The sequence below is a fragment of the Furipterus horrens genome, unplaced genomic scaffold, assembly GCF_987537825.1.
Source record: "Furipterus horrens unplaced genomic scaffold, mFurHor1.1.pri manual_scaffold_6, whole genome shotgun sequence".
NCBI classification, from domain to species: domain Eukaryota; kingdom Metazoa; phylum Chordata; class Mammalia; order Chiroptera; family Furipteridae; genus Furipterus; species Furipterus horrens.
In genome coordinates, this window is record NW_028327176.1 from 85773109 (window position 1) to 85788585 (window position 15477).

The following is a 15477-nucleotide window of genomic DNA, read 5'->3' on the forward strand; positions in this document are numbered from 1 at the left end:
CCTGGGGCATGATTTCCTGATTCCCTCAGAGACCCAGGGGCCAGGGTTTCCCCAGCACTGGGCCTGGGGCCAGTTGCTTTTCTTTGCTGTCACATGGTTTCCCGGCTTAGCTGGGCCAGGGGAGGAGCAAGGTCCAGAGTCAACTTTGCTTTAATCCTGAGGTTGACCAGAAAGGAGCAGACACAGACTGGTCGGGTCCCTCTTGGGTCTTCCAGTCATGAGGCTCCTCTGGGGGCTGATCTGGGTGTCCAGTTTCTTTGTCTCATCTCTGCAGAAGCCCAGGTGCTGGAGGCAGGGTGCTGTGGTTGCTGAGTTGGGGGTAGGGGTGGAAGGGGTGGGGGGAGGCTGACTGCTGACCCTGCCTGTTCTCCTCAGGTTACTCCTATTTTCTCCTTCCGTGGTTCACCTGGGGGTCCCCCTATCAGTGGGGCTCCAGCTCCAGGATGCTCCACCGGGACAGGCAGTAAAAGGAACAGTGTTCCTGAGAAATGCGTACAAGCTTCATATCTCCTGCTCCCCAAAGGTGGACTTTATCCTCACCTCGGAAAAAGACTTTATTCTCCTCAGCGTCCAGGTAGTTGGATGCCACTCGCTCCTGCTGTTCTTAGCGCCTCCCATTCTGTCCTCTCTGTCTTCTGTAAATGTCTTCTCACCGGCTGCTCACCCCATCACTCCTTTCACCCAAAGATCTCCTTCCCTGTTTCTGTCTCAGCCTCTCTGGCTTTCTCCTGCTCTTTCTCTGACACTCTTTCTTTCCCTCTCCCTTTCCTGACAGATAAGTCCCAAGAGCTGTGGCCTCGAAACCCTCCTTGGAGGCCCTCACATCCAGCTGGTGGCCCAGTCACCATGGCTGAAGAGCTCTGTGTTCAAAGATGTGGATGTTCAGGGCATCAACCTTCTCTTCTCCTCTCGCCGGGGGCACCTTTTTCTGCAGACCGACCAGCCCGTTTATAATCCTGGCCAGCGAGGTGAGTCTCAGCCCCAGGGCCTCTACCTTGAACTCCCTTACATCTCCTTACATGAGATAACCTGAAAGTGTGCTGCACAGGAAGGCTGGGTACCAAATGTTTGTTCTCCCCACTCCCTGCCCCTATGGACTGCTGTTCACCTCTCATCCTCCACTCCCAGTTCGATACCGAGTCTTTGCTCTGGATCAAAAGATGCGCCCATCCACGGACACGCTCACGGTCACCGTGGAGGTGAGTCCTTGACCTCTGACCCTCCTGATAAGCTGATCTGACCTCCCACCCATGACCCGTTTTCCTCCTGTTGCAGAACTCTCACGGCCTCCGTGTGCGGAAGAGAGAGGTGTATGCTCCCTCATCCATCTTTCAGGATGACTTTGTGATCCCAGACATCTCTGAGTGAGCTCTCGCCCCCCCTGCCCCACCCCATTCCTGGTTCCCTTGCTCTCCACTCCAACACACAGAGTCAGACCCCAGCTCCCTGAGCCTCCAGTTTACCCCACAGTCCTGTCCTAGGGAGCCGCTGCTGGCTCTCCCAGGCTCTCTTGCACAAGTAGGCTGAGTCCCTCCCTTGTCTGTCCTCAGGCCAGGGACTTGGAAGATCTCAGCCCGATTCTCGGATGGCCCAGAATCCAACAGCAGCACCCAGTTTGAGGTGAAGAAATATGGTGAGAGCTGGAGATGTGAGGGCCAAGCAGCTCCTTTCCACAGGGAGTAAGGGCTGAAGGAGAGATGGTGGGAGCAGGGCAGGGACAGGGAGATATGAGTGCCATTTCCCTGAGGGGAGAGAGTCTTTACAGGGCCCTACCGCTAGAGTCTGACTTGCCTACCCCTTTGCCCTGGGTCAGTCCTTCCCAATTTTGAGGTGAAGATCATCCCTGGAAAGCCCTACATCCTGACAGCACCTGACATTCTTGATGAAATCCAGTTAGACATCCAGGCCAGGTAACTCTGGGCCCTACTCCCAGGGTTCCCCATTCAGTATGAACATGCCACTTCCCTCCCTCCCAGACCCCTCCCTCCCAGACCCCTCCCTCCCAGACCATTCCATCGTTTGCTCCAGCCCTCGGCCCCAGCCTCTTCCCAGTCTCTCTGTGGCCACAGGTACATCTACGGGAAGCCAGTGCAGGGCGTGGCATATGTGCGCTTTGGGATTCTGGGTGAGAATGGTGACAAGACTTTCCTTCGAGGACTGGAGAATCAGACCAAGGTAGGAAGGAGGGTGGGGGGTGTGAGGGTGAGGTAAGGAGCATGAGGGAGGAGAGGAGGTGAGGTGGGAGACTCAGGTGTCAACCCAGGTCCTGTTTTCTTTTTTGCCCCAGCTAGTAGAGGGCCAGTGTCACATCTCCCTCTCAAAGGCTGAGGTTCAGGGTGCCCTGGAGAAGCTTAACATTCCTCTGACTGACCTCCCAGGGCTGCGCCTCTATGTGGCAGCAGCCATCATTGAGTCTCCAGGTAAGTAGCTTTGCCTGATTATGATGCCAGGCCCTAGCCTCTGACCTCTGGGCTGACTCTTTCTCCAGCACTGACACCATCCCTCACCTTTCTTACCATCATCTGGGACCCAAAGCTGGGAATGACCCAGGAGACTGTCTCCCTCTAGCTATGCTTCTGGGTGGTATCTGGGGAAGCAGCATCTTCCCTCTGTCTCAGTTTTTTTTTTTTTTGCACCATCTGTCCTTCCATCCATTCATCCAGCAGACGTGTGTTATGCACCATCTGTGTGCTGGGTCCTGTGTTGTTCAGCAAACATAGAAATGAATTAGAGATGGCCTGTGCCCTGAGGAGCTCACTGTCTTGTGGGCGGGAAACCCTTGAGCTGCTTCTTTCCTCTCCTGCCCCTTTTCCTGGGACTCCCTCCTCCAACCCTCTCTGCCTCATGTCTTGCAGGGGGGGAGATGGAGGAGGCGGAGCTCACATCCTGGCGTTTTGTGTCCTCTCCCTTCTCCTTGGATCTTAGCCGTACCAAGCGACACCTGGTGCCTGGGGCCCCCTTTTTGCTGCAGGTTTCGTCTAGGGGTGCATGGGGTGTTGGAGGGTGCTCATCAGGAGGGCCCAAGGCCTTTCTGACCACTCTCTTTGACCTGCCCCTCCCCACCCACCTAGGCCCTGGTCCGAGACATGTCAGGATCCCTAGTCTCTGGCGTTCCTGTCAAAGTTTCTACCACATTCTTTACTGGTTCTGCTTCTGAAACACGTAACTTTCAGCAACACACAGATGGGAGTGGCCAAGTCATCTTTCCCATTAGTGTTCCTCAGACCACCTCAGAAGTGCAAAACTTGGTAGGACTCTGATCCACGGGAGAGCATGGGGAGGGAAAGAAGGGCAGGCTGGGCTCCTGAGCACCCATGGTCCTGCCCGCCCCAACCACCCCCCCCCCACCCCCGCCAGGTGTCTGCAGGCTCTCCACATCCAGCGACAGCCAAGCTCAGTGTGAGAGCCCCGCCTGCAGGAAGCGCTGGGTTTCTGTCCATTGAACGGCTGGATCCTCAACCCCCTCGAGTTGGGGACACTCTCAACCTGAACCTACGAGCCGTGGGCCTCAGTGAGGCCAGCTTCTCTCATTACTACTACATGGTGTGCATGAGCTGAGTTGTAGAGGAGGGCAGGGTGCAGGGCGAGGCTCAGGGAGGAAGGAGCCCTTGGGTGGGGAGTGGTTTCAGCACTGGGGATGTGCAGTGAAGAGAGAACCACTCTTGCCCAGATCGTGTCACGGGGCCAGATCATGTCTGTGAGTCGAGAGCCCAGGACGGCCCTGACCTCAGTCTCCGTGCTTGTGGACCACCGCCTGGCCCCCTCCTTCTACTTCGTGGCCTTTTACTATCATGGGGGCCTCCCGGTAGCCAACTCCCTGAGAGTGGACGTCCAGGCTGGAGCCTGTGAGGGCAAGGTAACGAATGCGCTGGGAGAGACAGGGGTGGTTAAGAGAAAGAAGAAAAGAAGCTGTCCCCACTCTGACTGCCCCAACTTCCGCCTCTGCCAGCTGGAGCTGAATGTGGACAGTCACAAGGACTATCATCCTGGGGATACTATAAAGCTTCGTCTGCGCACGGATTCTCCAGCCCTGGTGGCACTGGGAGCTATGGACACAGCTCTGTATGCTGTGGGTGGCAGAACCCACAAGCCCCTTGACATGGGCAAGGTTTGTTAAGACTCTCCCCCACCCTGCGACCCCCGTCCTCTTTGACTTAGTCTCCTGCTGCCTGAGCCCAGAGCCCTGAGCCCTGAGCCCTGAGCCTACAGCCCACTCAGGCTGCCCCCAACTCCTCCTGCCTCAAGCTGTGGACCCCGTGGCTTCTATTTTTCCACTATCTGTGTCTCTCACATTTGTCCATCCCCCGCCCTGTCACCCATGGCCAATCCTGCCCCTCACGCCACTCTCGTCTGCGCAACATCCCTGCCTTTTCTTGCTAGGTTTTCGAAGTTATGAACAGCTATGACCTTGGCTGTGGTGCTGGGGGTGGAGACAATGCCCTTCAGGTATTTGAGGCAGCTGGTCTGGCCTTTTCTGATGGAAACCAAAGGACTTCAGCCAGAATGAGTGAGACCAGAGGAGGAAGTGGGCTGGGTGGTGGGAAGATAAGGGAGGAGGAAGGGGCCTGAGGGGTAAGATATGAGGAGGGGGTGGGAAGCCCTGGGCCTGGGAAGGGGAGCAGGGAGGGGAGGTGGGAGCCCACACACCCCAGAGCTTGGCTCCAGTCCTGCTGTCTACCAGGTCTGAGCTGTCCGAAGGAGAAGAAAACCCGGGAAAAGAGAAGCATGAACTTCCAGAAGGCAATTAATGAGAAGTGTGAGTTGTGGGTGCCTATGAAGCTCTCCACTTGGGCCCAAGGGTCAGGAGGAGGAGTCTGCCTCTTGGCTCCTCTGCTTCCCAAGGGAACCCATTTATGGTATTCAGGGCCAGAGATCCAAGTTCTGGGGCTGACAGTGGGTGGGCAGGAGGGTCTCTCCACTGGCCTTTCTTGAGTTCCCAGTTTCTCAGGGTGGGTCCTGTGTATCTGGAGATCAGGGTGGGGAGGAGGTGTGTTTCCCATGCTCACCCTCAATGGTCCCTGCAGTGGGCCAGTACACCTCCCCAGTAGCCAGGCGCTGCTGCCAGGATGGGCTGACGAAACTGCCCATGACCCGCTCCTGTGAGCAGCGAGCGGCCCGTGTGCCACAGCTGGCCTGCCGGGAGCCCTTTCTGTCCTGCTGCCAGTTTGCTGAGGGCCTGCGCAAGAAGACCCGGGCCATGGGCCAGGTGGGCCTCGCCCGAGGTGAGCCACTGGGCAGGGCTGGGGGACAGGCTGGGGAACCTGGGAAGACAAAGGCTTCTCCTCATCCCCCTCCACTGTGGTCCCCCAGCTCTGGAGACCCTTCAGGAGGAGGACCTGATGGATGAAGATGATGTTCCTGTTCGCAGTTTCTTTCCGGAGAACTGGCTCTGGAGAGTGGCATCTGTGGATCACTTCCTCCAGTGAGGGCGTGTGGTGGGCCTGGCCTTGTCCCTGGGCAGTGTCTGGGGCCAGCCCAGGGTGTGATGATGCTTTTCACCTTTCCCACCACAGATTGTCACAGCTGCTGCCTGACTCTCTGACCACGTGGGAGATCCATGGTGTGAGCTTGTCCAAAACAGCAGGTGAGGTTGCTTGTGATAGGCCTCTGTCCATCCCTCTTCCATCCCCCCTCCACCCAACTCCCTTTTCTCTTACTGTAACGAGGAGGGTGCAGACAGCAGACAAAGTCTACACTGCCTGCACCAGGGCTGGGAGGCTAGAGAGCAGGGAAGAGATCGGTCACCTTGTCAGTGGGACCCTGTGGCTGTGATGCCCCCAGGCCACTGATTTCTGCTCCTTCCCCCATGCTCTTCTCTCAGGCCTGTGTGTGGCCACACCAGTCCAGCTCCGGGTGTTCCGCGAGTTCCACCTGCACCTCCGCCTGCCCATCTCTGTTCGTCGCTTTGAGCAGCTTGAGCTGCGTCCTGTCCTCTACAACTACCTGGATAAAAATCTGACCGTGAGGCCCTGTGGGAGCCTGTGTGTACAGGGGGCAGGTGGGCGCCAAGGCGGGTGAGGGGTCAAGAGCCTAACAGGACCGGGGCTCTGGCATTCCCATGTTCCTTCCGCCAGGTGAGCGTCCATGTGTCCCCAGTAGATGGGCTATGCCTGGCTGGAGGTGGCGGGCTGGCCCAGCAGGTGCTGGTGCCTGCACACTCTGCCCGGCCTGTTGGCTTCTCTGTGGTGCCCACGGCGGCTGCTGCTGTGTCCCTGAAGGTGGTGGCGCGAGGGTCCTTGGAGTTCCCTGTGGGGGATGCAGTGTCTAAGGTTCTACGAATTGAGGTGAATGGAGTACCCCTGAAGCCAGATCCCCAGGCTCCCAGATTTACCCCCTAAGCCGTGGCACCCTCTCTGCTGGCCGAGCCAGAGGCCCAGTACCCAAACCCAACACCTTGGTCAGTTTACATCTTCTACAGTTCTGATCCAACTCTATCTCTGAAGTTCAAACTCCCAAGTCCTAGGGAGTCTGTACTGGGAGGGGCAGCTGCAGCCCTGGGTGATCTGTGATCTCTCAGAGCTCTGTTTCCCCTGAGACAGAAGGAAGGGGCCATCCACACAGAAGAGACGGTCTATCAACTCAACCCCCTGGGTGAGTGACCTTCGGTGCCCCATCATCGGTGCCGTAATGGGTTTGTTGGTGGAAGGAGATGTGGACATCAGGATAGACTGACAACTTACCCCATCTTCCCAGACCATCGAGGCCGGACCTTGGAAATTCCCAGCAGCTCTGATCCTAATATTATCCCCGATGGAGATTTCAACAGCTATGTCAGGGTCACAGGTGGGAGTGTCCTCCAGCCACTTCCCAGTGGCCACCCTCAGATTCACGTGGAACCTATTTGACCCAAGACAGCATGACCCCATGACCCTCCAACCCAGGGTCTCCAGACCTGCTCTTTATCCTTAACCATCTCCTTTCCCTATAGCCTCAGATCCGTTGGACACTTTGGGCCCTGAGGGGGCCTTGTCACCCGAAGGCCTGGCCTCCCTCCTGAGGCTTCCGAGGGGCTGCGGGGAACAAACTATGACCCTCTTGGCTCCAACACTGGCTGCTTCCCGCTACCTGGACCGGACAGAGCAGTGGAGCAGACTGTCCCCGGAGACTAAGGACCATGCTGTGGATCTTATCCAGAAAGGTTCTGGGTGCAGGGCAAGCAGGAGTGGGGGCCGGGCAATTAATGGAAGATGGGCAGCCCAGGCGGCTAGTGTGGGGAAGAGAGGGGGAACCTGATGGGAATGGAGAGCATGGCCTTGGGCTCAAATAGCAGCTGCCTTTCCTCTCCAAGGCTACATGCGGATCCAGCAGTTTCGGAAAACAGATGGTTCCTATGGGGCATGGTTACATCGGGACAGCAGTACCTGGTGAGGTTGAGAAGAGTGGTTCTGGGTCTCTGAGAGGTGGCAGGGCTGCCAGGGGCAGAGCCAGGTACAATGGGAGGGTGACTGACCAGGTGTCTGGGAGGGGGGTAGGGCTGTGTCCCCTAGAGGGACCAGTCTCTATCCCCAGCTGTCATTCCCCCCCTCTAGGCTCACGGCCTTTGTGTTGAAAGTACTGAGTTCAGCCCAGAAAGAGGTGGATGACTCACCTGAAAAGCTGCAGGAGACGGCCAGCTGGCTGCTGTCCCAGCAGCAGGCTGACGGTTCCTTCCAGGACCCCTGTCCAGTTATCCACAGGGGCATGCAGGTCTGGGCCTGGAGGCTGGGCCAAGGAGCACGGGTGGGGACTCTCCCAGCCCTTCCCCCTCCTGGCTGACATCTTTTCTCCCCACACCAACCAGGGGGGCTTGGTAGGAAATGATGAGACTGTGGCCCTGACAGCCTTTGTGGTCATTGCCCTTCATCATGGGCTGGCCATCTTCCAGGACAAGAATGCAGAGCAGCTGAAGCAGAGAGTGGTAAGGCCACCCACATGTCTACCCTTCACTGGCCCCCAGCACTCCCTCTTTCCCCTCAGCAACCCAGGTGTCCAGCTCACAGACCTTCCTCCCCACTTTCTTGTAGGAAGCTTCTATCTCAAAAGCAAACTCATTTTTGGGGGCGAAAGCAAGTGCTGGGCTCCTGAGTGCCCACGCAGCTGCCATCACGGCCTACGCGCTGACGCTGACCAAGGCCTCTGAGGACCTGCAGGATGTGGCCCACAACAACCTCATGGCCATGGCCCAAGAGACAGGCAGTGAGAGTGGAGGGGGTTCTGGCATTGATCCTGGGGCTCCGGGGACCTGGGCACCTCCAAGTGTGCCCAGAGAGAAAAACTGAACCAAGACCCTGAGAAGGAATGACAGGCAGGGCCAACTAGGGCAGAGTCAGAGCAGCCTGGCAGGATCTGTCAGCTGCTGGGTCTACCTTCCCTTCCAGATTACATGTACTGGGGCTCCGTCATCAGTTCTCAGAGCAATGTTGTGTCACCCACCCCGGCTCCTCGCAGCCCGGCAGACCCTGTGCCCCAGGCCCCAGCCCTGTGGATTGAAACCACAGCTTATGGCCTGCTGCACCTGTTGCTCCGGGAGGGCAAGGCAGAGATGGCTGACCAGGTTGCAGCCTGGCTCACCCACCAGGCTAGCTTCCAAGGGGGATTCCGCAGCACTCAGGTAGGGGCTGCCCTGGGGCTCTGGGGGTGAGTGATCCTGAGACCAAGAGCCTGAGTCCTGGTCCTTCCTCCCCAGGACACAGTGATTGCCCTGGATGCGCTGTCTGAATACTGGATCACTTCCCACACTAGTGAGGAGAGGGAGCTCAATGTGACCCTCAGCTCCATGGGCCGCAATGGGTTCAAGTCCCATGTGCTGCAGCTGAACAACCACCAAATTCAGGGGCTGGAGGAGGAGCTGCAGGTGAACCACACCCTCACCTGGGTTACCATGACACCATGGCCTACTCTGAGGGGCCAGAACGTCCCAGTCCCCCACCCCTGCAGAGCACCCCTAGCAGCTGGTCCTCATACCCTTGAGAAAAGACTTACTAGCTCTGTGATCTGGAAAGTCACTTAACCTCTGAGCTTTATTTTCTTCATCTGAAAGTAATATATGCAGAGTCTACCCAACAGAGTTTAGGAGGCTGAAGTGAAATAATGCACGTGGAGTAAACCTTGTGGAAATGTGAGATGGGGAGAGGAGGGCTTGTTTTTAGGGAGGAGGTAAACAGTATGTCTTTCTGTGCCCTTCTGACATCTCCTCCTTTTTATTTCTGAAAGTTTTCCTTGGGCAGCAAGATTAATGTGAAGGTGGGAGGAAACAGCAAAGGAACCTTGAAGGTGAGAGCCCACAGCACTGGACACCCAGGCCAGCAGGAAGGAGCTAGGGTCTTGAGTGGGAGACCTGTGGGCAGAGCTCAGGGTCAGAAGGAGGAAGATTGGCGTTCTGTGCGCTCGGTCCTGGGTGCTCTCCCCTCACTCTGGTCTCTGCTCTCTCTGAGCTCTTGTTGGTTCCTTTACCCCTCAGAGCTGAGCTCATACAGCCAGTGCTCGGCCCAGGCCTCCCCTGAGACACAGGCCCCTTCTTCCTCCTGTATCCCCTTTGTCTGCCTGACAGAGCCCCTTTCTCCCAGCAGCCCAGCTACCACTCTGGAGGCGTCTTAGTGCTCCTCCCTCCTGAGCGCCTCTTACGGCCCCAGTAACTGCTTCTCTTCTCCCCCTAGTGCCTGAGGCCCCTGTCACTTGATCACTGGACTCTGGGCTAAGACAGTCTTGGAACTTTTCCCACCCCCATTTCTCACCTCTCCGAGCCCCTGTCCACAGTGCAGTGAAACTGACCTTCTGAGGACCCTGGTCCGATCAGCCTTCGGACTCTCCCACGCCACACACTGTTGGGTCCCTGCCTACCTCCCTGGCCAGACAGATGTACACACGTACACAGGTCTCCTTGCCTTGAATGTCCTCCCCCTGCTTCTAGTCCCATGTGGCAAACTCATTCTCTTCCTTCAAGCCTGGCCCAGAAGCCTTTCCTGAACTTTCCATAACAGCCTCCTCTGCACGGCAGAGAATGCTGGTTCGGAAGGCGGGCCCCAGCCGCCCTCTCTGTCTCACAGTCTAGCCATTTATATTTATGGACTGGTCAGGAAGGAGGGCAGGATGGGGCCAATGGCTTCAAAGCCCTGAGCCCAGGGAGATGCCCTCAGGTGTGTCTCTGGAGAGAGGTCTGTGGCCCCAGTTGTCCCGTGTTCACTCCCTGCCCCTTGCTGAACCAGATCCTTCGTGCCTACAATGTCCTGGACATGAAGAACACGACCTGCCAGGATCTTCAGATTGAGGTGACGGTCATGGGCCACGTCGAGTACACAAGTGAGTGTTGGAGTCAGGGCCACGGGGCCCTCTGCGGGCAGGTACCAGGGGCTGAGTCTCAGTGCCTCCCCCATGCAGTGGCAGCAAACGAGGACTATGAGGACTACGAGGATTATAAGGACGCAGAGCCAGGCTTCCTCAGGGATGACCCGGGGGCTCTTTCTCAGCCTGTGACACCCCTGCAGCTGTTTGAGGGGCGGAGGAGCCGCCGCAGAAGGGAGGCACCCAAGGTGGCTGATGAACAGGAGTCCAGAGTGCAGTACACTGTGTGCATCTGGTGAGCTTGAGAGGAGAGGCAGGACCAGAGTTGGGTGGGTGTCTGCCAGCTGGTGCAGGGAGCAGCCAGACCACAGGACACATCTCTCTGCAGGCGGAATGGCAAGGTGGGACTGTCAGGCATGGCCATCGCAGATGTCACCCTTCTGAGCGGATTCCATGCCCTGCGGGCTGACCTGGAGAAGGTGTGGCTCGTGCCCTCAGGAGCCCTGTTCCATCCCTGCAGCTCCTCCAGCTGCGGAGCCCTGCCACATGCAGGGCCCAAGGCCACCTCCCTGAGACCCTCCCCTTCTTTATAGCTGACTTCCCTCTCTGATCGTTATGTGAGTCACTTTGAGACCGAGGGGCCCCATGTCCTGCTGTACTTCGACTCGGTGAGTTGAGTGGGGGGCATGGATGGCACTGCTTACTGTGCATGCACTCGGAGGTTTCCAGGAGACATTGTGGCTCCCAAGGAGAGCCTGATGTGAGCAGGGAGGCATGACAAGAGGGAGCCAGAGCCAAAAGACAGGGCCATGCCTGCAGGCGGACAGCGGCTGAGCCCCTGATGCGGTTTGGGGACCAGTGCCAGTCTGCCGTGGACGGCCTGAGAGGGAGCCTGTCATAAAGCTGAATTTATTCAACTTGAGGGTTTGCTTTTTTTTTTTTTTTTTTAATTGACATTCCTAGTTTTGTTTGGTTTGGTTTTTAAAGTATATTTTCTTTTATGAAGTAATGTTGGTCGTAGATGAGTTGGTTTTGTCTTTGTGGCCTATTTGGCTAAATCAAAGAGTTATCAACCCTCTGATGGCCTTCAAAAAATTTTGGAATGCTTACTATAGCCTCTTGGGGAAAATGTGGAAAAGACATGTGAATACAGTAACACCATTAGCCGGGTATTTGTGGGTCAGGAAAGACCCTGCCTGCCAGTATGTGCAGAGTGGCCAGACCCTGTTAGCTGAGAAGCCAGGCAGGGGAATCTCGTTAATCACAATGGGAAAGAAGGAACCGACCATGCAGAAGCCCAGCTGAGGAGGGGAGGTAGCAGGTGCCAGCCACACTGCACAGTGTGGGCATGGGGAGAGGGCATGGGCCTGCGCATGAGCAGCAGGGTCCCAGAGAAAAGGTGTAGTGATAGCACCTGCCCTTAGGTTTTGGAAGATAAGGCAGGCCCTAGGTGTATCACTGATGAAGTGAGGCTGTCAGGATGGTGAATGGGTTAGGGGGGCAGGCAGAGTGAATTTAGAGAATTTATACATCCTGCAAAAATCCTAATGCAGAAATAAAGCTGAAGATTTTGTTTGGGAATCAGCCTGGAAGGGTTTGGTGAAAGCCAGAGAGTGGTGGGGACATTCACAGGGGAGCGCAGAGGAAGGAAGAGCCAGGGCCAGGGCCAGGGCCAGACCTCTGGGAAGGAAGACGAGGGAGTGTAGGAAACAACAAGGTCAGAAGCAGGGGTGATCCAGAAGCTAACCTTGAGTTTAGGGAGAGTTGCATGGAGAATGTCTGTGATGGGAGACTCTGCGGACAAGGTTCTTGGGGACAAGAGACCAGGGTGAGGTCACCATCTGGGCAGTGAGGTCAGCAAAGACCTTGGGAGCAGTTTTTAGAGTTCCGGCAGCCAAAAGGTAACAAAATGTGAAGGACACCGAAGATGCGACCAGCGGGAACCAGAGACAGGCCAAGGAAATGTAACACAGTGGCCTGTAGGGCCCAGGGAGTGGGTCCCTGACCCTCCCCTCACTCCCCATGCCAGGTCCCCACCTCTCGCGAATGTGTGGGCTTTGGAGCTGTGCAGGAGGTGGCTGTGGGGCTGGTGCAGCCAGCCAGCGCAGCCCTGTATGACTACTACAACCCAGGTGAGCACTGGCAGACACTTGTGACATCAGGAACTGGGGCAGTAAAGGTGGCAAGGAGGTCCTGTGGCTCCAGAGGCCTGGGAGGGGGGGGGGGGCGGGGGCTTGTGCCCTAACTTCCTTCTCTGCTTTGCTGCAGAGCACAAGTGTTCTGTGTTTTACGGAGCACCAGCGAAGAGCAAACTCCTGTCCACATTGTGCTCCGCTGACGTCTGCCAGTGCGCTGAGGGTGAGACCCAGGGTCTGAGGGCGGGCTGGGAAGGTGGCCCGCTGGGGCTGCCCTTGTCTCACCTGGGTCCTGACTTTAGGGAAGTGCCCTCGACAGCGCCGTGCCCTGGAGCGGGGGCTGGTGGAAGAAGATGGCTACAGGATGAAGTTCGCCTGCTACTATCCCCGCGTTGACTATGGTCAGTCTTCCCTCCGGTCCTCAGGATTTCCGGCTGTGCCTGCTCCTGTCACAGGCCTGCCGGCACCCTCTTTGTTCTGACACCAACTTGTAGCCCTCAACCCCAGGGTAACTCACCTGCCTTTCCTTCCCCTAAACTCCCTCACAGGCTTCCAGGTTAAGGTTCTCCGAGAAGATTCCAGAGCTGCTTTCCGCCTCTTTGAGACCAGTATCACCCAAGTCCTGCACTTGTGTATGAAGGGACAGGGCAGGCGTGGGAGCAGGGCTGGATCCGGGATAAAGGGGAGCTGAGGTCTGGGTTTGGGGCCTGGCTGCCTGGAATAGTAAAAATTCAGAAGAGTCTGAGCTTAGATTCTCTCAACCTCTTAGAAGCTCTGGAATTGTCCCTAAATGGGAACGCAGCACCCTGCCGGGAGTGGCAGGGCGCAGGGGGAGGATGTCTGCAAAGCCCCTGGCCCCTTGCTGGCCCTGCCCCTCCTATTCCGCTCTGACAACTCTGTGCCTGTCTCCCTGCAGCCAAGGATGCCCAAGCCACTGCTGGTCAGACTCGTAACTTCCTGGTTCGAGCCTCTTGCCGCCTTCACTTGGAACCTGGGAAAGAATATTTGATCATGGGTCTGGACGGGGCCACCCATGACCTCAAGGGACAGTGAGTTCTCTGGGCCCCTGAGTCTCTTGCTGTTCTGACACCTCATGAGGGAACGGATCCCCAGTGCCTAGGCGCTGCCCCCTCTGAAGCCAGGTACCTCCTACCCTCCTCTCCTGTCTGCCCATCCTCCTGACCCCTGCTGATTGCTCTTTGCCCCCGCAGACCCCAATACTTGCTGGACTCGAACAGCTGGATTGAGGAGATGCCCTCGGAACGCTTGTGCCGGAGCACCCGCCACCGGGCAGCCTGTGCCCAGCTCCGAGGCTTCCTGCAGGAGTATGGCGCTCAGGGGTGCCAGGTGTAAGGGCTGCTCCCTCCTCCCCCGGGTGGAGCCTGGGCCTGGGAAAGATGACTCCTGGATTAGCCCCATGGCAGGGCCAGAGACTCAATAAAGGCCTTTATCAGCAACACGTCCATGTGTGTCTCCAGGACTGAAAGCTGCCCCCATCGTGCCTTCCAGGTTGGGGGGCCCAGGCCAGGGTTTGCGTAATCTTAGGCTTTCAGAGCCTGGATGACCTTGAGTGCCTCGCCCCTCCCAGGTGACTCACTGGGAGCTCAGTCCATCACGGGGCCACCTGAGCGGCCTGCACCCTTGAGGACCCAGCATCCACACAAAGGCCTGCCTTCCACCATACCCGAAGGGCACTCCACTGCCCAGGTAGCCAAGTGTGACCAGGCACTTCCGCCTGAGGCAGGGCCTGTGCTCAGCTCACACGGGGCTCCTCTGCCTCAGGAGCCGCTGTCCAGCCCACGTCTCCCACTGGTCCCGGCACAGCTGGCAGTTCTGGGGCTGCTGCTTTTAGCTGAGAACTGGTCTGTTGAAAGCCTGTTGACATTTGACCCTGTTATCAGTGGCATTAGGAAACGTTCCCAGAGTTGCATAATTCTCAGATCAGATGCTCTCTTCTTCCAGGTACTGATTTTAAACAAGTCAAAAAGTTGTCTTTGGAGTGTTTGTTAATACTCTGAAGAGTATGTTCTACTGGGGTCAACCTTCCTCACCTGTCTGCCTAGCTCCCCACCATTTGGTGGTACCCCTTGGGGCTTAAGAGTTGACATAGAAATCCATCAAATCCATCTAGAGAAATTTGCTGAGACAGTCCAGCAGCCTGCCGTTCAATCATCCAGCAGAAATTTGTGGAACTCTTACTACATGCCGTATATGCCAGGTCCACATCCTCTGAGAGGAGTGATGTTGGGGAGCTGTGTGGTCCTGTGGGGCACATAGTTGGGGCATCTCACTCAGCCTGGGGAAATGGGCAAAAGGGGGCAGGGAAGTCTTCCTGGAAGAGGTGACATCTAAGTTGGGTTCTGAAGGCTGAGGACTCAAGCAAAGAGAGTGGGGTAGATGAGGGCATTTGAGGCAGGAGAAAGAGACTATGAAAGGCCTGAGGCCGGGGTTGGACAGAGCACATTTAGGGGCTCTGCATTTGGATTTGGGTGTGTGCGTGTGGAAGAGATGTCCACGAACATGCCAGCTTTCCCAATCACTCTCCTTTAGAATGGAGTCCTCTCCTATTCCATGCAACTTGGAGAAGGTCTGACCTTCCCAGTGCTTCAGAGCCTTCCCAGGGCTGTGGTTTACATGGCGTTGTGCTTGCCCATCAGGTCTCACTCCCTAAAGCCGGTCACCATGCTGGCGGCATAAACCCATTTGTGAGAGCCAGGGATTCAGCTGCAGCTGTGGCAAGCCCTGGTCTTGGTCTGAGCAAGGCAGCATTGCCCAACCCCAGAAACCCTGGCCCGCGTTCTCTCCTAGTCCTGGGCATGGATCCTGGCGGAGCCTGAGCTCTTCCACTAGGACTCCAGAGTTAACTCTCCAAGCTAGCGGATGGAACAGCTGGGCCTCAAGTGAGGCTCTCCAGGGCACAGCCTGTGCTCTGGGCAAAACTCTGAGGGGAGGACCCTCCATCCCTGGGTGTTGGGGTCAGTTCACAGAGCCAGGGATGAGGAATTGGGGAATGGCATGGGCCTCAGGTCACCTCCAAGCCTTCAACCCCCAGGAGGCCCTACCCTCTTACTGAGCCATGCTC

General features: G+C 57.0%; 1 protein-coding gene across 1 annotated transcript; it reads left to right on the forward strand.

Annotated features, from left to right (window-relative positions):
- The first annotated feature begins 155 nt into the window (after positions 1-155).
- On the forward strand, positions 156-13854 carry LOC150006777 (complement C4-A-like). The gene is made up of 41 exons (XM_090282142.1): positions 156-282; positions 376-574; positions 776-968; positions 1129-1199; positions 1276-1364; positions 1551-1633; positions 1814-1910; positions 2070-2175; positions 2288-2420; positions 2856-2971; positions 3072-3248; positions 3358-3543; positions 3671-3856; positions 3950-4108; positions 4381-4507; positions 4682-4756; positions 5025-5222; positions 5311-5422; positions 5514-5584; positions 5822-5961; positions 6075-6284; positions 6540-6591; positions 6694-6783; positions 6929-7138; positions 7289-7364; positions 7530-7686; positions 7781-7897; positions 8004-8175; positions 8358-8590; positions 8666-8833; positions 9193-9252; positions 10185-10278; positions 10357-10555; positions 10649-10739; positions 10854-10928; positions 12290-12392; positions 12529-12618; positions 12698-12796; positions 12944-13027; positions 13312-13444; positions 13607-13854. Exons 1-41 carry the CDS (start codon positions 218-220, stop codon positions 13746-13748), a joined length of 5238 nt encoding a protein of 1745 aa, XP_090138268.1. The 5' UTR covers positions 156-217; the 3' UTR covers positions 13749-13854.
- The last annotated feature ends 1623 nt before the right edge of the window (positions 13855-15477 follow it).

Bases quoted from the DNA above. Each gene is read 5' to 3' on its own strand.
- LOC150006777 (XM_090282142.1), top strand. From the start codon at position 218: ATGAGGCTCCTCTGGGGGCTGATCTGGGTGTCCAGTTTCTTTGTCTCA. The intron at 8,591-8,665 runs GTAGGGGCTGCC...CTTCCTCCCCAG, and splicing joins GGGGATTCCGCAGCACTCAG to GACACAGTGATTGCCCTGGA. The intron at 12,619-12,697 runs GTGAGACCCAGG...TCCTGACTTTAG, and splicing joins CGTCTGCCAGTGCGCTGAGG to GGAAGTGCCCTCGACAGCGC.